This window comes from Varroa jacobsoni, unplaced genomic scaffold (assembly GCF_002532875.2).
Source record: "Varroa jacobsoni isolate VJ856 unplaced genomic scaffold, vjacob_1.0 scaffold_399, whole genome shotgun sequence".
In the NCBI taxonomy this organism is placed as follows: Eukaryota; Metazoa; Arthropoda; class Arachnida; order Mesostigmata; family Varroidae; genus Varroa; species Varroa jacobsoni.
This window is the reverse complement of record NW_019213301.1, coordinates 3,223-27,523: the sequence shown is the minus strand read 5'-3', so window position 1 is coordinate 27,523 and position 24,301 is coordinate 3,223. Positions and strand designations below refer to the sequence as shown.

The window sequence follows — 24,301 nt, the reverse complement described above, 5'->3', positions numbered from 1 at the left end:
TATAAATAGCTTGTTCATCGGACCATATTATACGGACACATGCTTCGCTTCATACCGGGAGCCAGTCGTCTGTCTGGTGGAACTATGCCTAACGGCGATACCGAACAAAGCCTCGAAACATAGAGGTGTCATCTTATGGAACAAGGGACGGACATTAAGCCTGAACAAACGAATTTGTCACGGGGTCCGTTGGAATTCTGTTCATTCCTTTTCAGTCACGAGTCAGATGTTGGAAAACCATATTGAAGGATGCAATTGCCGATATACAGTTTTCTACTCGTAGGTTTTATCATACAGAAAACTTTCTAAATATAAGCGGTGTCGCTCATGCGAGGGAGGCCAACGCATCGAGGTTTTCGAATCGAGGGCTAATAAAGTCGATGAATCCCAAAGTCCGAATTAATGTATTATCTCTGTCTATAACTCCAACTAATAACCCTACGCAATTCGGCCACATTTTCTACCAGAACAAAAACCGCTGGGTAACGTTCAGAAGAGAACGTTAGAAAAATATACTGAATTTTTTTTTTGAAAAATCGTCATTTGAGAAATGAGACTGTCTTTGTACCAACTTAATCATATTGACGGAATCAAAATGTAAAGATTGGAAATGATAAGTTACTTGTTTCCAGGCGTCTCTCATCAAATTTCTGCTACATATTTATTTGTTGGATTTTTTCAATGATGATAAAAAATTTAATCTATAAATATACATACATTTATAGTTATGAAAATGCTGGCTGAAAGCTTATCTTGCGAACGAAAATCTGAAGAACTTACAACATAGGTTTGGCAAAACTTGCGAGGCAAATGAAACATGGCAAATCAACAGACGATTGAATAAGGGTATAAGTAAACTGGGATAGAAGTTAGAATGATGCTTTTATCGTATAAATAGAGTTTTATGACTAAGTGAATTTGCAAGGTCCTCGCTGCTCTACTACTTCGGTGGTATCCTGATTAATGCATTCATTGAGTAGTAAAAGAGCGCCTCCCTTAGTTGATAGCGGGGTGTCAAAAAAGATGGCGTAAATAGTGTCAATTTGGTTCTTTCCAGGGGCATTTCAGGACATATCTGAGGCACTGCACATATCATGGAGTTAAATGAAGAAAATTATCTTCCGCAAGTCACGGTTGAATATCTCGTAAATTATAAGCTAATACATTATACTGGCAAAATACGAACAACGGAAAAAAGATACTCGTATTTGCTTTTTCAACGTAGGATCATTTGCGTCCCAGACGCTCTATTTTTTTAGGACATGGACATTGAAGTTGTAAATTGCTAGAACTTTTATAGGTCGCTCCCGCCGCCACGAGACCCCGTCAAGGAGCACTTTTTTCTGTCGTGGTACCTGTTGTTCTCAAAAATAACGTTGGGTCACTTCTGTCTCGACCTATTTTTTCCAAACGTTCCGTATATGACTAGCTGTATAATTTTCAGGATGAATGCTACGACTATGGGTTGTATCCTTGTAAGTTCAGATCGGCTCAGATCACTACGAACGTCTAACTAATAACTGTTATCGTATACGTTCAGCAAAACTGGTGATTTATCATCCTCTAATATAAGAGGTTTTAACTGGCGCATGAAAGCGGACTTAATTAATACGTACAATTATTATTTTCTATTATCATGTAAATGGAACCAATTCGTTTTACGGTAACTAATAAAGGATAGCAGCTCTAACGCAGAAGCTTCGCAATATATTAAACAACACAAAAAAGGTAAAAGCTCATACGGAAAGGAAATTTAGAATATTCTAAATAATATCATGGCATGGGATAGAAATTGTTTCGCACCGTAACCCGGCTGAATGACCCGATTATTTTTCTGCGATAGTTTTGTAAAAACCATAAACAATAAAACATTTTGTAGAAAATAACAAGCGGCGGAAAAGGCGGCGTTGCAATCAATTAGATAATAATCTGATTAATCGCACCACGATCTGTACGACCAAGCCTTTCACTGAAAGAGCCGGGAGCAACCGAATATAGCGCCGCAATGAATATATTTTATTGTATATGTACCGCAGAGTAAAGAGCAAGAAATGATAATAATGACATCTAGCTACAAATACGAACAATAGCAAATCCAGAGTTACAGTAAGTAGGTCGAAATATTTCGATATTGTGCTTGTCTTTCCAGTGCAGTCATAAAATGGAAAATAAGGAATTTGTTCAAAATATTTGATTTTAACCAACACTTCCTAAAGTTATTGATATTATCATCACTATTATGATACGACTCACCCTAAATTGACCTTCTTCGGTAATTTTGTAAATTTTTTATTTATAGATTTCCTTTTAACATTGCACTCACTGTAATAGACATTATGTTCTGCTGTGAAAAAAAAAAATGTTTTTGTTGAATACTTTTGCAACATCTAAAAAAAAGGGACTTTAACAAATTGAATGACTTTTTACGGCAGAAAGCCCAGCATTAAAACGATATCCTAAAAAATGATTCCATACATCGAATCCAGTGAAAACTCTCTATTGTTATCTCATCTCGCGTGCTTCTATATATTTTACCTCCTTTAAGCTTCCGCGCTGTTCAGAACACATCGGTTCAGGTACTTAGTGAACACTACTCGGTTAACTGTAACAAAACCGTAAACCTGAACAGGCAACCTTATCAGACGAAAGAAGATGCTTATAAGCGAGAGGTCACGGAGTGCATTGAAATGATCATTAATATTATATAATTAACTCGACACATACACGCTTATATATGTCTACATTCGTGACAATGGCTCCGAATAGCTCGTTGATTGTCGAAATATTTGAATAAATTTATTTGGTGGTGTTGAAAACGTGATTTCTGACGATCTTGTTTATTCAATGTGTCCATTCAGACTGATTAGCTCTTGTATTCGAGGCCTAAACTACCCGCAGGCTCGTTCCGAATACCTTTCGGATAGCATAAGTGAGCGGGTCGTCGTCACAACAATATGATCACGCCGAGATTTACAGGTGTCACCATCTATGTGATAATGGGTTAAAATACTATAGTTATATGCGTTTGTTTCAAAATACATTTATACCTTCAAATAGCCAGTCTTGCAGCAGCCGGCTGGTATCAAGCGACAAGCCATTTTGCTAGGACACGTATGACCTTTTTTTGAATAGCTTAGCTGCTCGTTGTCTCCTTCACTGGGCACCGCACTCAAAGCGTGAACATAGGCCGGAAAATTCGTTATATCCAACATGTAAATAGGCAAATTTCCCTGACTATCAGGCACGCCTACGATCGTTTCTGCAGCTGATTTTTGCATTAATAAAAATACTTTTCTGACCTGCCGCTTTCTTTTTGCGAAAATTGAGGAGCCCCCTGTCGTCCTTAGAGAGCAATTCTGTCTAACTTTACCCCTACATGGTAGCCTGCAACTGAATCAAAACAGCAGAATTACTAAAAATTGACTTCTGGACGGTGTTCTTGCTGCTTCTATTTGTCGTCGATTTTGGAATATCCTTTGAGGTATGTTAGCTTGATTGGGGTTTATTGCAATGAATAAATTCGATAATGGTTGATCTCTGCTGAAACTGCGAAAACGACGCTTTTCCTTGGTAATACTGGTTTCATCTGAAAGAGCGCCTGAAGTTACAAGCATCCGGAAACATCGAAGACAGTCTCAATTTAGCCGATGCCATATATATATATATATATATATCGGCTATGACATATAGAAGAGATGTGTACTTTAACGTTTTATTTGCAATATACGATAGGAGTGAGATACTATCGTACCATATGAATAATGGAGAGGTAATTTCGAGCGCAGTCTTAATAAGGAAGCGTTTTGAGACCTCTATATATGAGAGTAAATAACAACTGGGTAAAATTTCACCTTAAATACTTTAGGGCAAAAGCCATTGTGGTACAAAAGGCAGCGCGACACAGTTAAACACAACATCTGATATGAAGCGTCCTTCTTAACCGATAAATGCCAACGATTCAAGAGCTGAGTTTATAGCTAATAAGCTGTCTGAACAGGTGAAAATCGTGATTCAGAAAGTCTCAGATGCGTTTTTTCCTACGATTAGTGAAACCTATGTGGCCCGAACAATTGAAAAAACAATTTCCTGCATTGTTATGGTATGGGTTTTTTTTTTTTTTTCTCTGGCATTTACAACAAACTTTTCCGGAGCCAAAAATTGTTAGCATAACTCTCATTATTAACAGGAGAAACATCAGAATTCGCGATTCTGTACCTGAGTTCTCTGTGGGAAATGGCTCAAGCATGTATTCTAGCTAAAATCTCTTGGCTCTATACGAACTTGACTTTTGTCGAAGTGGCTTTTCGACAAATTCACTGGCTGTAATGATCCGTATATTCTTATGTATCCTTTTTCTTGCCTTTATTGCACCCTGATTGTCTTATAATGCTGCAAACTCTCTACGACCTCGCGGCTTCATGTATAAATTACGCAGTTATGACAATTGTGTGTTTTTAACCAACAAATCAAGTTGGCTAATTAATCGCCTATCTTGCGCTCGATAGTCAGCAGACTAATAATGGCCTTATATAGCCTTGATTGGATTTGAATCTAGCAGACCGTCAAATAGAGTCCGAGTGTGGTTCCGTTTTATCCTCAGCTTAAGATGCTATTGAAAATCGTACGGTTCGTTTACACGTGTAAATATGTTAATAGTACGTAGTTCTGGTCAGTTTTTTAAACAGGCCTAACACAGCCGGTACGCTGGAATGGGTACGCATATGTATTTATGCTGACATGGGTTGCTATGTCACGGATGTGCGGCGCATCGGCTTCCGACGGGTGAGTTCTGCTGTGGCTGAGTGGCTCTCCGATTTGCGGCTAGTAACACTGTAATGAGGGCGTATGCCAGTTACGTGTCTGTGTGCTCTAATTCCCTACGTTTCTTTCAGAACTCGATGCCTTCAAGCAGCAAGCACTACCCTATACGGCTTCGTTTGATGCCCGTCCTCGCTCTCCAAAGTCGGCCGCGACGGCAAAAATCTTGCGTCTGTAAAGACAAGGTCTGCTTCAAGAAGGGTGAGCTTCCCTTACCCTCCTTCTTCCGCGGCATAGTGCACGTCCGACTGTGACCTGCGTCCCTCCCTCTCCTTTTCTGGGTCTCTTTCGTCGTTTCTTCTCTTTTGTAGGGTCACTACGCCGCGGCTGCCTGCGCATGATCGCCTTCACTTCTCGACGTTGTCTAAAGCCGACACCCCCGGCTTCTCTCGTACAGCACTTGTGTTAGTGTGTATTAGCTGTGGGGGCTGCGCGAATCCACACACCCGAAAGGACAAAGAGCCGTCCTGGAGCCCATAGCCAGTAGTTTGGAGCCGTTATCCCCGCCGTTCCCTGCCGCTATGCCTGTGCGTCGTGCTCTATCTACTAATGTTATGGGGCGTTGAAATCCTTACTTCTAGAGAGCAGAGAGGGCGGACGCTGTCAAAGTGGGCGGCGCCGGACCGCGCCCACGTGCGTCTACAGGAGCGGAATCTAGGGGGCGGAGTAAAATGACGTACTGCGGTAGACCTCATGGACGGCGCTGCCTGTTCCTACCATTCTGCCGGCCTTACGCTTGTGTGCGTATTGATACGGTGGAGCAGAATTCACAGGGCCTTCTGTGGCTTGCCGTTCGTGCGTCTCGTGGGAGGGGTGCTGGGAGAGGCGGCCTGATGGCATCAGCCGTCTTTTTCCACACAGCGGCCGCTTCTCCTTCCATCGAAGGCCCTGCTATTAGGGCTGCTTGTGAGGTAAAACGCCCTGTGAAGTCACCTCTGCAAGAGCGAGATGTGGAGATAGAAAGAAAATTAGAGATATATGGGAATCAGGTGAACCATTCTTCCTTGTCGGTCCACAACGGCAGACGTCGAAGAAGCACAGAACACTGCCCAGAGATCGAGCAAAACTGTGACGATGGAGACGCATCAGTAAGACGAATCGAGCTATCGTAGTCACACTGGTACGCCAAAACAACGTGCCCAAAATTAGCAAAGTAAGTTTATTATATATATATATATTGACATGAAATGAGTTGGGATCGAAAGGCGTATTGTTGAAAGGGGGCATAGAATAAAACGACGCTGCAGCAAAAGAAGAATCCATAAAAAACAAAAAAGAGACGTTCAAATAGGGATGACACGTGCAGGCCGCAAGCACACAGGGCACTTTTTCTAAATGGCCTGCCGCTACTACTGGACGCTAGCCGATGACAGGAGCGGTGACAATTCAATTAGTCAGAGCTGTCTTACTGTACAGGGACCTAGGCGTTAAAGGGTTTGTCGATCGGCGATACGAAATTCTTGTTATACGAAATAATCCTACTATTGTTTCGCTGTCTTACCTTCCCTTGTTATAGCTTTTTCTGCTACTCTTAAGCCACACATTTGATGTTTTTGGACTGTTTCGTTTCTTTTCTCTATAAATATCACTCGAAGGAAGCGATAACTTCGATTGGCCTTTATTTTGCCTGGTAACAATGAGCGAACACAAACAGGCCGTGCAAGCAGGAAGATTTCAACTGCCCAATCTTCGCCAATTCTGTCCCATTCTGATGGCCATTGATAGGATACCGGTTGTACAATCTAGCTAAAATAAAAGCTATTTTGCTTCATGACGAGAGGGCGGGAAATTACCAGCAAGTTTCGGTTTCGTCGAATCTCTCTTTTCATTCGATACGTTTCTGCCTTTCTTACTCGCCATCGTCTCTCACACAGATAAACGCAACCAGCAACGGTGATCGCACCCGTTCTATCAACCGCAAAAAACCCTAGCAGCTAGCCAAGTCTTGTCGCTGTAAACCCTATCATAGTGTGTGCACACGCGAAGCTTGCCAACCTTCCTCGAGTCAAGAAGGCGTGAGTGGGTCGCCGCGAGTGGATAGCCCGCGACAACTGCTGCTGCTACTCTATCCTTTTACAACTCCCATGCCCCCACCACTACCACCCCACGCCGTGCCTCCCAAGACCCCTTTCATGGCCGGCACTCGTCCCCCGTCGGCGATCACAAGGGCACCGAGCAGCTCTGGTCTGACAAGAGAAAAGCTCACCGCGAGTATTCAGACACTTCACACACACGGCGCCCATGGCATATCTATTGCCCGTACTTTTCTCTCCCGTACTTTCTCCCCGGTGCAAAGCGATGGTAGTTGAGGTTGTGGGAGCTGTAGCATTGGCTATCTTGTCGCGCGTACACAAAGCCGCTAGACCGCCGCAGACGGGGCCATCGCCGTCCTCGTAGCAACCGCTGCCATAGTCGAGAGTCAACCGGCTCGTGGCAAAAGCTGCTCCTAGATAATGTTGCAGAGCAGCGTCAGTGCGACGCGACAACGACAAAGACGAAGGTGCGATCTTGTCGAATATTTCCTCAACACTATTTCCGCTTTAGGCTTGCGAGCTTTGCGTCGCGTTGAAACCTGCTTGTTTCCGCGCCTCGTGTAGGAATGGTCGTTGCTGGAGTGAGGCACCATGCATTGCGGTACTCTGTGGGCCAGGGGTAGCAGGCCAGCTAGAGGACCGCGAGCGTTCCTTCATGGCTTGCAACCCGCTCGCTCTGTAAGCAGAGAGCAACAGAGTAAGTCCGTGAACGGTAACTCGTGCTCGCTCAACTCCTTGCGGCGTTCGTTATCATGAAGTGCGTTGAGTGGCTTACTTGCCAAGGTGCTGCTACGCCTAGCCCCGTTCTAAACCGTTTCACTCCTATGGCTAAGCTACCAACTATAGCTACGGCTTCAGTCGCCCGAGGCGCCTGACTTACTACTACCTGAACTGTAGCTCGTCTGCGATTAAGGTGCAGCGCGATGCTACTCGACGTCGCTCGCCGACCTGCGGTGGGCGTCAATACCAAGGGTTTCGCGATTACTTACTCGGTGCTGCAGTTGTTTCAGTCGAGCTGTGTATGCTGGGTAAAAATAGGGGTCGCTGAAATCTAGATCTTTATGCAAATCTTACATACGCGTATGTGTGGGTCGAAGCAAGGGGATTTGATTAACCGTATAGTATTGAAAGGTTCTCTATCAGTCAAAACTTAAATCAGCGCGGTCTAGCCATGTTTCAGCAGATCATGCCACGTTGCCGTTAAAACTAGCTTAGCAAATCTATATTTAACTAGGCCTGATATAGCTAACTACGTCACTTTGCTCCCAGCACGAGTTTTAAAGCTAAACTTATAAGGTATTTTAATTACTATAGAGTTGTGCAAAAACCCACAGGCTGAGAGACACAACTACACTTTCCTCCCGAAGGCTTCATGGTACCCGAACAATCGTGTGTGATTAGGTTAATAAATAGAAAACTAGTAACATATATATTTTTCTGCGATGCTTCCTTCAATCACAACAAGATAGTAGTGGGTAAAATGCCGTTACCAAACTGAAAAAAGTAATTGTTAGTTAACCACGCATCAAACTTCCGTTCGAACAGTTCGATATCCAGTACGTCCTCTAAATCAGAGAACAGAGTCGGCCGTCCTAAGAAAAACTAACAAACTTATTTCTCATGAAATGGTGTACCAAGATTGAATTTTCAGAATTCAAATATTTCGTGTGTACAAAGCATGTATTATTGTTCTTGGCTTGCCCTAAGTGACTCGATGCTTTGATAACTTGCTTTCCTGGCGGCTTATCGCCGTTTTTAAAACTTTAATACCCTCATTCGTGATATCTTTGAGCATACATGCTCGTTTCATTCCTGTAACTAGGTATAAAGCAAAGGTGTGATCACAATAGGTGGCGGATAGCATCGGCCGATCTCTCAGGCCCCCTTGTGCAACTTAGCTTTATTATGGCAACTTAGCAAACCTTATTTGTTACCTGTTTTACTTGCGCTATTTACCGTCAGGGAAAAACAAATCGCCACGCCTGATTCCCTGAACGCGACTGTTTCTACAAGATTCCTTCGTTCACGTTATGCATCTTATGAACTTGATATACATCTACTCGACAAACGACGTAGAGCTTCGACGGTGGATATATATCTACCGCTGCTCTTAGAGGGTCCTTCCTGTCCGCATGAAAGGACGCATCCGTTCAGCTCGATCATTGGCTGCTGTCGGTACCTATTTATTGACTTGACTTTAACATGAGCTTTTTCTCGTTTACGTCGTCTTCTTGCTTTCATATTTCCACCGCTTCTGCCGCATTTCTTTCACCACTTGGATTTGTCCCATTTGTGCAGGGTTCTGAATCTCTCGGCCTGCCACATCATCTCGTATATGTATACGTGTTTGTCAAGTTCCCTCTATTTCTTTTCCTTAGACCTTCTTTAGTTGTCGCTGCGGCATTTTCGCCACTCTGACCAGTGCTTTTCCAATGCTTGCTTCCAATCGTCAGCACACACGACATCCATATTCCGCTTCAAGGCAATGATGACAATAGGGAAGCGGTTGGAGAATTGCCAGCTTGCTAGTAGTATTGCCTACTAGCGTCTCGTTTGTGACGCTGATGATAAAAAGTTGATATCATCAACTATCTAGCTGCTCGTGTTGCCTGCATTGCCAACTGACGGCAACCGTACCCTTGGTAGCCCCTCGAATGAGCTGCTCCCCCTCTTCTTCCTTTTCTCTTATTTAGAAATAGAAGCCCCCAACGACGTTGGAAAGTCGCGAGGTTTGTAGGGGTGTAGGTGTACGAGACTTAGCTTAGTCAATTCGAACAGTCGATTCGAATTTTCACTTGCTCATGCTCACATTCGCACGAGGACTGCTCTGTTTCGTCCCTCGTCCGTTTCTTCTCGTTCGTTCAGGTTGTTCCGTGTTGCCTGGCTCCCTTGTTTAGTTTCGCCGCTGTTCCATTGCTACGTGTTCACTCAACTTCTCCTCATCTTTCACGTACCCACACTCAGCACAATTCACCCTTAAACACCGCAGAAAAGCCAGGCGACAGCAGAGATAGGATCGTGGCTATCATCGCAGAGGGCCGCCGCCACCGCCGCCGCCACCACTGCCACTGCCATCGCCGCTGTCGCAAGCGGCAATACCGGAACGACTGCCGTATCGCCGCCGCTCAAGGAGATAGAATCCGTTATAGTTGTCGTGCGAGCATCGCTTCCCCTGTCCTGCATGTGACGCTCAGTTGAACGCTGCACGCGGAACGATGTAGACACTCCTGTCTAGCTGTATGTCCATTTCCCATAACCCAGCATCAACGAGTCGCTCTTGTCAGAGCAAACCTAGCTTCTTTTTTCTGCCTACTTCTCCTACTTCTTTTTGGCGTTGTTCTCTGCTGTTGTTGTTGTCGTTGTTGTGATTGTCGTCATCGTCAAAATGTAAAAATCAAATGAACACCTACGCGCACGATATGTGTAGGCTCGCCTGCCTGCCTTCGACTTCTTTTTGATATCTTCTTGCGCTGCTGCCACCGTCATAGCCACAACCGCCTTTCGGCTATTTGTAGCTCATTTGATTTTACGATTTCGACACGACCCAGTCGCCAAACTCACGACCCAACGGCTGTTATGGCTACAAAGTTACTTGTGTTTGTCGTCGTCGTCGTCGTCGTCGCTCTAAACAGCAACAGCGGGAGCATCACAGGCGACGGTAAAGGCGGCCCGCACGAATTTTGAGTTGCCGCGGGCGAGATGGGCAGCGGCAGCACGAGACTAGATACTCACCGATCTCAAGCCTTCAGGCAGTTGAATAAGTGTTGCCACCGTTACCTCACGTACTCGCACACTGTTTCTAGCGATTTAAAATGCGGGGCCTGCAGTGGAATGGCAGCCCTAGCTGTAGTCCAAACGTGTGCCAAGATGAGAAGGACCAACGGGTGCAGGACAAGGGGGATTCGGACAGGCGAATGCATCCCGCCACAGCCTGCGAATGCGGCAGCATCATGGTTCGCTTTTACTGGGCTTTTACATGTCTGTGTGAGTATCGCCGGTAAATGTGAAAGAACGAGCTACAGCGTTACCGCTACTATCTCGGATGGACTTTCTGTGATTTCTTCTCGTCACTAAACGAAGTGTCCAAGCATCCAACCAGTATAGTGCGCAGTAATGGAACGGTGTAATAGATCGGGATACTGAACCTCTGTTTTGAAGAGAGAGAGAGAGAGAGAGAAAGAGAGAAAGAGAGGGGGAGACAGAGAGAGACTGAACAAATGTTAAACAAGATCCCGGGAGCACATTTACGGGGGACAATTCTTCAAGTGAGAATATTATTAACTCTAACGTGCAAGCTTGGATGGTTTAGGCATCAAGATACTGCATTCGAAAGCGGCGGTCAATTCTCGAGCTTATACGTATATACCTATAGTAGTTTTGCAAACAAAATGCTTGCGATAAATCAAAAAGAATAAAGCTTAATCTTGTGTACTTAGTTTGCTCGTTTTGGTCAAAATGGTTGCGCTCGATATCAGTACTTTGCAATGAGAGAAATTTGTGGAGACGCCACATTTGGTCCATTCCTCCATGCGCAAGACAAGCATAGAGTCGTTTGGGGGATGCCTGTGTGCAAGTCCTATTATATAAATTAGATACAAAATGAATTATTAATGAAAAATGGGAAAAAGCTCTTTTTATAGTTAGCCACATTGTGCCTGTTCTCATAAACGTTTAGCCCAAGTTCTTTTGAGAATGTCCGCTATCGCATTTCGTTATCAACGTAGGGTTCATACCAACTTTTGTTGTTGACTAAATAGATAAAATACTTTGTTAAATTTTAGCGAACAGGCATGTAAACGGTATATCAAACGGCTTCAGTCAATAGAAGTTAAATGTTACACAGACAAAGTTACTCGACATCTCGCGCTTCAGGTACAAAGTTGGTATTGTAGTTCTTCGTAGCGTATGGGCATAGATAAGATAGATACGTAGAATAATTAGAGATTTTTTGGATCTTTTGTAACCCAAAAAACCACAATAGTCGGCTTGTTCTAAAATATTTGGCAGTTAAGAGGCACGTAAGTAAATGAACTTGTTCCTTGAAGGTAAAAAGTTTTTATGACCCGAGAGAGATAGAATCTAAAAGAACCGGGGCGTGTTCTCAATCTTCAAGATCTAGACTCGAAAACCTATCGTAGCAGAGATATGTTATTCTTTAGATTCTTCTTATTTCAGCGGTCGTGTTTAGTCTGGGGTAACCTACATATGAGACATGCCATTCAATGATCAAATGAGACATCATCCACTGATAAGCCAACTTCCGACGATCCTATCGGAATTGAGTATGTGTACGTATGCTTTACCACCAAGACTAATGAACCACCTGGACAACAGGGGTCTGGCTACGGACGGTGGGTGGTCTGCTGATGGAGGTCATCCGAATCAGCGAAATGAGCCCCTCAATCGAATTACGCCAGAGTTCGGAAATGGGCCTCATTCTGTTCTCCAAACATCTCTCCTACCGTAATAGTGTCTGTTCATAACGAGAATTGGCTGTAAAGTGACCCGTTACGCGTAAGTGTTAATCCCTCCATTTGCCTTTTAAGAACAACGATTCACTAGACAATTTGCTGGAAAAGTAAAACCTATTTGGCAAAAGCAAAAAACAGACACGCTTCTTCGTGAGAGGAAATTGAAGTAGTCGCAAAAACTTGCCCTAATAGCATTGTTCAAAGTGGTAGCTTAAGATAGCTGTTTTAAGGCTCATAATGTTTCTGTTTGAAATGAAAGGTGCTTTTGGCCTGACACGAGATACACGTACAGAGCACTAAAAAACTTAGGTGTATGAGACATTTGTTAAAGAAGTGACTTGATCGTATTCATAAATGCCCAAACTAATAACATGTTCAACAAATAGCGTTCAACAATAATGTGCTTTCTGAATGTTTGTTTGAACGCTACAGGGTTGTCTTTATCTTGCGCGCAGGTCACATCTCTGCCATGCTCCTTAATTGCTGAAGTCATGATAGATATATTATTCCTTGAATACCCTCGAAGTTAGAAAGCTTTGCGAGAAAAAACTTAGGGAAAAGCAGCGGTGTTCGCGGCTGAGAGCGCGCGTTCGCAAACATGTCTTCTCGTTCGGCCATAAGGTAGAGTTCAAATGATGTAATATCCTGTTGTGCTTCAATGCTGCTATCCTCGGCTCTCGTGACCCAGTCTTTGAGCTAGTTGCATTTGCACAACGACACATAAATAGTTCCACTATCTATTTAATATGTATATGCAAATGGAATGGGTTCCGAATGGGAGCAATTGAAAGGCAATGGTTATCGAAAAGATTACCTTTCCTCAAAGCAAGAGTAATGCTAATGCGCTTAGTTAAGCCCCTGACGCGTCAATATTTGACGACAGAGATCGTCAGCTGTCAGTGAGAGCTTTGTACGTATCTCGTACAAAGACGTTTCGTAGCCTGGTCCGTACAGCACGGTCCACGACTAGCAGCATGTTTCGAGCGATTTCGCCTGCCATCTGCGGATAGATATCACTTTCCCAAAAACTATTACATATGGAGGCAATAGTTCTTACCGCTGCCTGTCGCTATCTTCCAAGTAATTTAAGATGAGATTGCGGCCGCTGCTGCTACTACTGGCAAAACATTTTAACAGCTCGCACTACGTGCCCCAAGTCCCGTAGTTGGCCCCGCCAAAAGCTCAGCGACAACGTGGCCTGCCCCCACTCCTCGTCTTGTCCGTTTTCTTCTTCCTTGGCTTGCGCTTGTGCCTGCTCCCTTTCTGCGTTCCGCAGAGTCCTGCCGAGTGGAGAGCATCAATGGCAACAACAGCGGCAGGAAAAGCGTATCCGGCGATCTCGTTCGTTTGCTCACCCAGTTTTCTCTATCCCGCCGCTCAGCGGCCCCCATAGCAGACTATCATCCCCACATACGGGTGCATGTACCTATATGTGTACACATACACCTATGACGCACCAGCAGCCTCCGAGCCCCATCATGCCTTTACGGCCGCCGCCGTTACAACCCGTTCTTCCACACGGAGTCCAGCCGTCACTAGTCCCTACGTCGAAGCCGCAAAAGCAGTTCCACATCCTTCGTAGCCAGTGTAGTACTATTTCTATAGCCTAGGTTTCGGCCTCGGCTGGCGCCGCTGCCCTCGTGAAAAGAACGCCATCCATCCAACCCTATCGCTAGCTACCACTGGCGCGAGCCGTCTACTGCCCCCGCAGCAAACGCGACCAACACCATCATCACCATCGCTGCCATCGCCGGTACCATCGTTACAAAGCAATGGCCATTTCCAGTGACGCGGCGGTTGCTCGTGGTCGACGCTTATGGTAGCAGCAACGGTACCAAAAGCGATCCCGGAGAGCCGTGGTAGCCGACTCGCCTAGCCGCCGCCGCCGTCAGCAACAGCAGCAGCACTTTTTTAGCTCTTTGGCCTCGTCGAAAAAAAGCACCGTACATCTCGTATGTTTCACGCCCCCTCGCAACCGCTGTAGCGGGAAAGAGTGGCAGAAACGCAAGCGTTTGAGCGCATTTGAGATAGAAGCAGGCAGGCGAGCGGACAGGCAAGGGGAGCCATCGTCGCGCGGCTTCGTTGTCGTCGTCATCGCGGAGTTGTTGGGGCCGTGGTCCGGCGCAAGTACTGCTTGTGCTGCCGCCACCGCTGCTAGTCGGTGGTCGGCCAGTGGCTTCTATAGCAAGAAGAAGGGTTTATCTCAAACGACATTGATAATAAAATTACTTTTTGCTTCCCCTTAGACTCCCGACTTCTCCCCTCAAAACGACCCTCTTCTCTCGCCTTCTTCCCATCGTAGTTCTCTTCGTCGCTGTAGTCGTCACAACAACGAAAAAGGCTGTAGAAGCCTTCAGAAGTGGCGCAGCCTTCAGCGGAGCTACGATGCGGTGCGCCCTCGAGCCACGTTTGGCCGAATGGGGCAGAGAAAGGAGACCATGTTAGCAATTGCAGAGCACAGGGCCGCCCTCCTCCGATGCGATGGGCGCTTATCGCGGACATGCCATCCACACAAGAGTGAGGTTACGATTACACCCACCACTGCGTGTGCCCAACCGAAGACAGAGACACACAGACGTCGCTACTAGCCACATACGAGCGCTGTATATACGTAGTAGCACAACGACGAGCTACGCAAGTAAGATGGCCGGCAAACATCCACACACACATACATCGAATAAAACTCCCTACAAGTCATTATATTATACTAACGCGCTGCATCGTTCAACCGAAAGCTAGAGAAACACTGATAGAGCTAGCCAGGGACGATCGCGCTGCTGAGATAGAATAACAGAGAAACAGGATGGTGATCAGCAAGAATCAGTAGCAGGCGGAGATTGGCGGCCATGGGTCACAGGTAGCCAGCTCATGAAAAGTACTGCTACTAGTACTACAAATATAACTGTTAGAGCACAGATAGGCAGGCAGACCGATATCCTTCTTGCACGCACATGCGGCAGGGTATTGCCGTAAACCCCCAGATCGTCCCTTCCAAAGCCAACCAAACCCGTTGGTGTCTTTCGCGCCCCGGACGAATGGATCGCTCTTGATTTTTGACCCGACAACGCTTCCCGCCTTGTTCCCGGGCCTTAATTCTATACCAGTCCTGATTTTCGCTTTCGTCTTACTCCTTCTGACGTTTCCGATATCTTACTCGTAGAGATATCGTATCTGCGATTGAACCGCGGTCCCCGAAATGACAAAATAACTACTGACTTTTCGCCTATCGTCGGCCGTCAGAAACATCGAACTGAGGGAACGGAACCGTAGTTGAGATCGAGCAGGACCAGGAATTGTTCGAACAATTCAACAAGAAAGAGAGGTACAACGAAAAAGATAGGTTCAAAGGGAAATTCCGTTCGTTGCGTTTTGGACTTCATCTTTCTCTTTATCTCGTTTATTCAAGGCTACCAGTTCTACGGCACCGTTAGTCAGTGCACGTTGGTCCGTTTATCGGCAGCCTAGATAGATGGAGAACGTGCATACATTTGCCCAACTGCGTCGTGATCGCTTGGGCACGGCGATGACTACAGGCTCCAGGAGAACAGCTCGGACTTTTTCGCAGATTTCCCAGTCTCACTCTTCCACACTTGTTCTCGCAGAGGTTGGCCATCAGATTGCGCCCGAGATGGAGTGCGGCGTAAACGGGCGTAGAACCAGAGTTTGCCTGTCGGCCCTTCATACGCTTTTGAAGTTCTACGAGTAGGAGGCGATTCGATTGAAACGGCGGAATTCTCGACACCGGTTGACCAAGGAACATGGAAGTCCGCCCCAAGTCAGAGGGTGCTGTGGAACGAGACTCGGAAAAGGCATAAGCAGATGTCCGAAGCGACGGCAACACGAGGAAGAGCTCACCTCGACTCTAGAATGACCTTAGATATGCAGACATGACTTGCTCGAATTGCGTCGACTGATCGCGGCATTGAGATATAGGCCCATACGTTTTCTCTTTCCTCTCATCGTGTATTCGTTTCTGATCGGAAAGGTTCCCTTCCTTTGTTCGCGGCTCGGAAACGCACGATGTTTTTGGCCCTTCTCGCTTTCTGTGCTTCTCGCTTTTTCCTAATATCTTTGTGTGGGGGTTGCGAAATGGAGGCAGCAGAGAGTTTCTGTGGTTGCTGCTTGACCTCGTCGCCTTCCTTCTGTAACCGTAACACCATCTCCTCATTTACTGCACTGTGTACTTTACCTTTTGCCTCTGTTCGAATAGCATATGCGTTGGCGCCGAACCAAAAATTGCCCCAGTTTATTTCATCTACCACCGTTTACCTCTCCCGTTCATGTTAGCTCTGTCTTTTGCAAAGATTTCTTGAAAGAGATGACTTGAGGTCGGGGTGTAATATCCGCTTCGTTTACGCTCGATAAATGTTATGGTCGACTGGCACTTCTCAATTTAGAAGGGACTACTTGTACTTGACCTTTGGCCTGTTCTGCCGAGTACCGAGAGGGCGATCGACTGGTTGGCTGGGTTCGTTACTGGCGAGAGCTAGCGGAAACGCTATGGATGGATAACTAATCGATCGGATGCTGGTCCATGTTGTCCATCCGCTACCGCGTTGATTCGTTATGCAGGCTAGTTCATTGCCCTGAGAGAATATGGCTGGCCATCGCAAAACAGGCCGCACATTCTAATCGGCTAAATTGATGGTAATGGGACCAGTTTTACGATAAATATCATTGGACATACTAGAGGAAATCTATTTTGCAAGCTCGTCAACGTATGTATCATGCCACTTTTAATAATGCCATAATGTATTACGGGGTTTTCAGGTAACACTGATTAGCTTAGAAGAAACTACAAACACTAAATGATGAACATATAGTCGATGCCTTACGGCTATTGTGGTACGCTCAAAACTGCTTGTTCCTATTTCTTAAGGACCAATTTTGCCATAATAAAATAATATGGCGCCATGAGAACTACCGATTGTCCCGGTATTTTTTAATGCTACAAAAGTATCGAATGCAATCGTTGAGCCTACCATTCATACCCGTATAAGTCGTACGTAAAACGAACGGTGATAGCTCAGATTGCCTGGACGCCTATAACGCCAATGCTTCTAGCGAGTGTTCGTCTCATCAGTCAGACCAAATACAGTTCTGACAATTTCCAATAAACCTATAAATAATAATAATAATATAGGTAAATAAATAAAATTCAGCTATTGGACTGACGATAAATGGAAAATTTATCAATAGCATATACATGTGATATAATCTGGTCGTGCCCTAAGGAGCATTGTTTTGATCCGTTACTAAGCTTAACTCTATTGCTTGCGAGCTTGTTGCTATTGTCCTGCATCAAGTATGTGTGAACCGCTATATAAAAGTCTGTATATGTAACATTTGCAAAAATATACGCTGCATGAAGCCATAGCGACCATATTGGACGCGTAAAATGTCAGTAGTCAAGCAAGTTGTTGAAGTATAGCTTACGTGAACTATCGCGTAAGTTCATATCTATTACCGAACTGGATAAGTATAGTCAAGTAAGTGACGTTGTAACTATGGTGGCACTGTTTAATGCGCAGAGTAATCACTCGTGTGATCGAACAGACAAAATGTTGTTGCACGAAGGCCTATTTGTATTTGTGAAGATTTTCTGTGATGATTGCTGATGGCCTATTTTGCTTAACGCGACTTAAACACTGCGACGCGTGTTTCGTTGAACAAAGAATCAGGCCGAAGCAGGGAGGGCAAGTGGGGACAATCGATAAGCGACCAAGGGCACTCTGATTGTCCGCAGGGATAATCGCGTTTCGGCTGACGATCATTTGTCCACATCAAAAGCTAAATAATACCTGACAACAGGATTTCAATTAGCTACGGTTGTTTACTGCTGCCAGAGAAGGCAATGTTCCTCAGACGGCGTGTATTGGTCACCTAACAAATGTTCGATCGATAATTAAACGATCATAAATAGTACCGGCATGCGCTAGTTTTGTTAATCAACTACGCGAGGGGGTCAGTAATCTACAATGAGCATCGATTCGACCGTATCAGACATCAGTATTGACTAGTACGGGCGACTGTGAACTTTTCATGTGACGTCTAAGACAAAACACGAAATTTTAAAAACATATATATTATTCCTGATCGTCGGATTTCGTAGTTATTAAATGCGCGTAAATACACCCTTATCTCTCGCTACTCGAGGAGAAAAATCAGTCACTGCGATCATTTTCGTAGCGCGCCAGAACCGCTCTTCACCCTTGATCTAGCCGGTTCGAAACTAGAAACAGACGTGAGTCGAAATTAAGGCACAAGCAGACATAAATGTTGCCCCTCCATCACGCAGTAAATCTGCTCGAAATTTCCAACTTATTTATTCCCACAGTGGCATCTAATCCGCTAGCGGGTTCCATGCTAACAAATCAAACAGCTTACTTTTATTCCCCTGTCATTTTTAAAGTAAGGTGGAAACTATAAAAAGATTACGCTACGAAAAACGCGGAGAAAAAGATAGCACACAGGTCTACGGTTGCCACCAGAAAAAAGGGCCACTGGCAGCTACAGCACAGATATTGACTAGCAAAAAAAAAAAAGCAAAAGTACTTATCTGATAGCGTACCTTCTCAATGAAAATTGGTCTTATTTAATGCAAAATAATTACAGTTAGTTTTCATGTTGGGCGCAATTGAACATTGAAGTTCATTTCCGGGTAGTTACGCGTACCTGGCTCACACAATGTCGGCTTATGACTGCTAGCAGGATACTAAATTTGACGTAACTTATCTGATTCTATTTTTAATCGTCTATCTGCCATAGCAAATTGTTTGGAATGTTGAAGTTGTTCAAATGTCGTCGCTCCGAGCTACTTTAAGCCATATCACAAATGTCTGTCTAACTGTTTGAGCGCCATGCTGGCTTCAAGCTTTCTGAATCTACCACGATTTTGCTCAACAGTATCCAATTGGCAAATCCGATTTTTTGCACTATCATATGATTTTTTTTTTGCCGTTAACCGGCTACCGGCATAGGTGGAGGCCAATTGTGCCAGTTTCGTCTTCGCTGGGCCTTGTACGCACGCGAGGGTAGCTGTCGCTCTTTCCACGGCCTTTCCTAGGCATTAACGAAAACCCGATGCCAGCAGAAGCGAGGCTGACCGGTGGCCTATTACACCTGTTGCCCGTACCATTTCCTTCGGCGTTTCCGACAACAAAGGTGCGTTACGGCAAATCGACTGGTTTCTCAGGTTTAGCACGTACAACAAATTATTTTCATTTTTAAGTGCACGCAGTACATAATCTGTTCCATCGATGTGCCCCTTGATGATAAGACAAGAAATACCGAGTCACTTGTTTTTGTACATGCATCTGATGATTTCATGGTAGAATTTTGTAAAATGTGTTATATATATATATATGTATATATGTGTATGTGTGCAACAACGAAAGGGCAAATTCGTGTGGTGCTCTGAGCGCATACTTCTCTGTCTTGAAAAAAAAGGACAGGTACCTTGTGACACGCTGCGCGGACAACATTGAGATAGATATATTAAAAAAATACTCTATATATATACGTATACATGTGTGTGCGGATGTTACGGTTTTATTTCGGTCCACATGCTTTTTGCCGTAATTTCAGAAAAAAAAAGCTCCCTTGAATCCTCGAGTGCTACTTTACGAGCGTCATTTGCATGAATTGGATTACCATATCCGTTCCGTAATATATTACGGCACAGATCTTTCTATTTTATCTGGTCTTTCGTCAAGCGTGCCATAGTAGCAGTTCTATATAGAAGCAACTGACCTTCCCTGTTGGCATCAGCCCGGGCAAAAGGTAGATCGTTTTTAATTGATATTGCCGGCGATTTAACGCTGACGATCAGTTTCTGGCCACATTCTAATATTGGCAAAGATCTTTTACCACTTACACATGAATCGTACCATAATCAATGACCTGAAATTGTCCTCCGTCAAGCGTCGCTGTGAGCCGACCTAAACAAGATGTAGTAAAAGTATTACTTTTTCCCTAGCGTCAATTATAAACAGCTTGCTAAAGGACGACGCGTTTCTGACGCACGCCAGCAATACTGAACACGCTACCGTGGTGACCAACGAAGAACCTCGTGTCACACATGATCGAACATCATAAACGCATATATCTATCTTCAATGAAAGTGAACTGACACTTCATGATTGTTAACTAGTGGGGTCGATAATGAGAGCCATAGCCATGGAAATGATGTCTATCAAAATAGCATTAGCACTTATTGGACGGAGTCGCTAGTTGAAATACGTATTCAGGTTCTGGGATTTTCTTCTTTTTCGTCTAAAAGTAAGAGATAAAATGCTGAAAATATACGATAGAAGGGATTTTCTATCTGTCTACATAGAAATTCGCGGATGCAATGGTTACTAATCCCACTGAAAGGTCCCAATACGCAGTAACACAAATCATACTTTTATCTGTTTACTGAACAATCGATCCTTATCTACATTAGACTTGCTAAATTTTATAATTCTAGTGTAATTTGTAAAAATGTATTTTGAAGTTAATTTTTGTAATGACTGTTGTATCATTGGTACATGAATTGTTTTATGAACCCGCCATCAGGAATCGCGAGCTAGACAGACAGGGTTTCCGGTCGTTTCGTTTGTGGTTTATGTACCAGCAAGTGAGCACTTCGTTGAACCTTTTATAGCGTAGTTTACGAAAAAAGTACAGGAGCCAGCCAAAAACTTCAACAACATGGTGTTGAAAGAACAAGCTGGCTTGATGTAAACAATGCTGTAGTTCACGCAATGTGACTAATGTAGTGACAGTGTCCTACACCGACTTTACTGAAAAAGAGATCGTTGTAGAAAGCAGACTGCGAAAATAACTATAGACAATGATTAATATCGCCGCTTAGCCTTAGGCATCATTACTATAGGACGATGTCTCAAATTCATTGGTTTAATTTAAATTAGTAGCGTTATAAGTATTTTCGCTGCTCGATGAAGTCTATTGTTACCTACCGCAGGCAATCTTCGTTTTGCTTCTGCTAACATCTTTGAACGTTCTGAGGTCGTTCGAAGGATCAGAAATGATAAGCTCGATTGCTAAATATATAATATTATCTGTTATCTAAGAGTTTGACTCTTTTGGATTGAATTCCAGAAGCAATGAGGTATCTGGTGGCCTTCACCGCATTTTGTGTTGCTCCCTTATCAGCCACCGAAACAGTAAATCATGGCTATTACGGGGGAGGTCTTGATTACTCTAGGTGGACTCTGAACAGCATGGGTGGATACAGGGTGGCACCGGTTGCCCATGCCGTCCCTCCGCAGACTCCTGCCGCAAACGAACATGTCACCACTGCCCCGATAGGCCAATTTACAAAATCGGCTCACAAGGAAGTTTACGCAGTAAAACCAATCTATGAGGAGCACTATAACAAGGAAGGTGCGCCTCCGCACGTAACAGTTAAATTCCACAAGCAGCCCGCTCCCGCCTACGGAATCCGTCCCAAAGGCCGTTCGACAACATTTATTCTACCCCCACTATTGAATCCAAAGATAGCGCCTATTGTTACGCTGACTAATAGATTCCCCAAAGACTGTTAAACAAAATATGTCCAGTGGGACAGTTATGCGTCGGCTATGGCAGGCCTCGAAAGGACATATTGTTGCAGGGTTAAAGGTGTGGTGTCGAATAAAGTACTCTGTTTAGATTTTAGATTTCCTATATGATCCTATTCGATTTGCTAAAGTACAAATAGCACTATATTTTTTCACATGTCCTTCCATTGCCAGCCTAGTGCGTACCGTACATTGTCAGAGACACCAGCGGGACCTGTATCAATAATTTACTCATTTAATGTAATGTAGATCATATATATGACTCGTCAAATGTGAGCTCATTGCTTAAGGCCAATGATCAATACCAAGGCCTATTCGGGATCATAGAAACAACTTGACATTGCGTTTAGAAAAAAGATATTTTTATCCTATCTACCACTAATTATCATTGTAGATTTCTAAGCATGGAATAGCATGAAGAGGACGAAGGTATCAATTCACTTCCATTAAATAACATGGGAAAGTCAGCTGCATTGGCGGAGCCTGTTCAGCTTTAACTATAGTATAGGAAAGGGGCCCGTTCTTCAGTAACAAAAGTAGATACACACGTATTCAAACGAGGGCACTGACCAGTAAAACAGGCCAACCAAAACACCATCCATTACACGGCGGAGTTAAAGCACGTGTATTTATTCCTAGCAATTTACTAATCAATCATACGTTCCACCGCTAGGCCACTACATCGTAAAGCCACGTACATTACTATCGTAACGAGATTCGTATAATAGATAGCTTCGTGTCGATGAGCGTTAAGAAGTGTAAAGCGACGCGACCGATGTTTTTTTTTTTATAATCGAAAAACACCATTAGCAGACGACAATAAATATCTAAACATACTCATCAATATAGATTATATGTGTGCGCTGTTTACAATACTGTACGGTTAGGCGACTAGACACAATCTGGCTGTTAATTACAGAAAGGCGGTGTTATCATGTTGAAATTAAGCTTCACTCTTTATTGTAACTGGAACAGTTTTTTTTTTTTTTTTTGTTCCGATGAATAATCTAAACTTATCCTAATCTGACCTGTTTTCGATACTAAGGCGAAAAGCAAACTAGGGAAAGGAAGTTGTGCACAAGTCTTCAAAGGTGACCCTGTGGGATTTCGTCCCATTTTTTGTTATCTCAGACACTGTCCGGCTGAAGTTATGTTGAGCCGTAGAAAATTTGCCGGATTTCTAAGGGAATGTTAAGTAAACTTGGTCGAACCACCCGGACCGGTATTCCAATTTTTAATGATCCGGTTTGCTCGGTCTGTGTGGTGTGCGCACCCGTATTTCTATAGCCTAGTCAGAGTATCTTACTGCATGAATCCGATACGTGTGGGCGTCATGGATACAACGTATTTCGATGGAAAACCTTCTGTTCTATGAACAGCTAAAATGTTTCGTTAGCAAGCTTATTCTACGCTCCTTGACCTCCATCAGTACCCAAATGTGTCTACTGTTACCCTGCAATTAATCGATTGAAGCGTGTTTTTGCTTGTTCACAACATCTTTCAGCGTCAACGTATCGCCAAATGATATATTGTGATATCGTTTACCATAAAAGCTACATGTGTCTTATAACATAACATTCTAACGATGCTAAAGATAACTGTTTCGAAACTTCGGTAATACACGAAAGAGGCCGCGTTGTCTTGTCGAATATTCTGCTCTAAAAATTCTCTGTCGGTCATACCTGTTTAATTCTGCCGATTCTGCAATTGCCGCCCCAGCAGAAATATATGTACGTCAAGGCGGGCAAATACGAATACGGGCAGACAGAGCCCGACCCAGGCAGTCCATTGCTGCGGCATTAGCGAAATTCCAGCGCCACACTGCATTTGATTTCGCCGTCTTATCTCTGATCTATTTATTGATATGAGGTTTGCGCTATACTGTCGGTACACAAACACAACGTTGGCTATGTTTATTTTCATTACCTGAATTTTTGTTGGTTACCATTCCAACCGATATATGATTCGGGCTTGTGTTTTGTCAAAGGACGCGGGTGAAATTTAGCACTTCCGCATAAACGCATCGATAAAAGCATTATAACCGAAATATAGTAAGCACCTAACACTGATATTTTCTATCGCCTAGAGCTAAATAATCGCACCGCACGATACGCACGCCGAGAATCCTATACGGCCGATAGTGGTCTACTTCGTTGGACCTTCATTTCTGTCTCAAGCTTAAGACGGGTTTACGAAGTGTGGGGTATTGGAAAATTTGAAACCCGTGGTAAGATTGCTTCGAGGGTCCTACGTAAAAAATGACCGAAGTTCGATCTCAGTTCGGCAATTTGTAGCCCTGAAAAATGTTTTCTACAGGAAACATCCAGTTGTCTGCGATGTCAACTTGACAGCGCCGGCGGTCGGAACCATAGTTTTAGTTAAGGGTTTTTCAACTAAGCAAAACGTTCTTAAT

At 44.1% G+C, this 24,301-nt stretch overlaps 1 protein-coding gene across 1 annotated transcript; it reads left to right on the top strand.

The window, feature by feature from the left end:
• Positions 1-19,401: 19,401 nt before the first annotated feature.
• On the top strand, positions 19,402-22,741 carry LOC111260105 (uncharacterized). The gene is made up of 2 exons (XM_086968143.1): positions 19,402-19,486; positions 21,428-22,741. Exon 2 carries the CDS (start codon positions 21,433-21,435, stop codon positions 21,871-21,873), a length of 441 nt encoding a protein of 146 aa, XP_086824269.1. The 5' UTR covers positions 19,402-19,486; positions 21,428-21,432; the 3' UTR covers positions 21,874-22,741.
• The last annotated feature ends 1,560 nt before the right edge of the window (positions 22,742-24,301 follow it).

Coding starts and splice junctions, on each gene's coding strand:
- LOC111260105 (XM_086968143.1), top strand. CDS start 21,433: ATGAGGTATCTGGTGGCCTTCACCGCATTTTGTGTTGCTCCCTTATCA.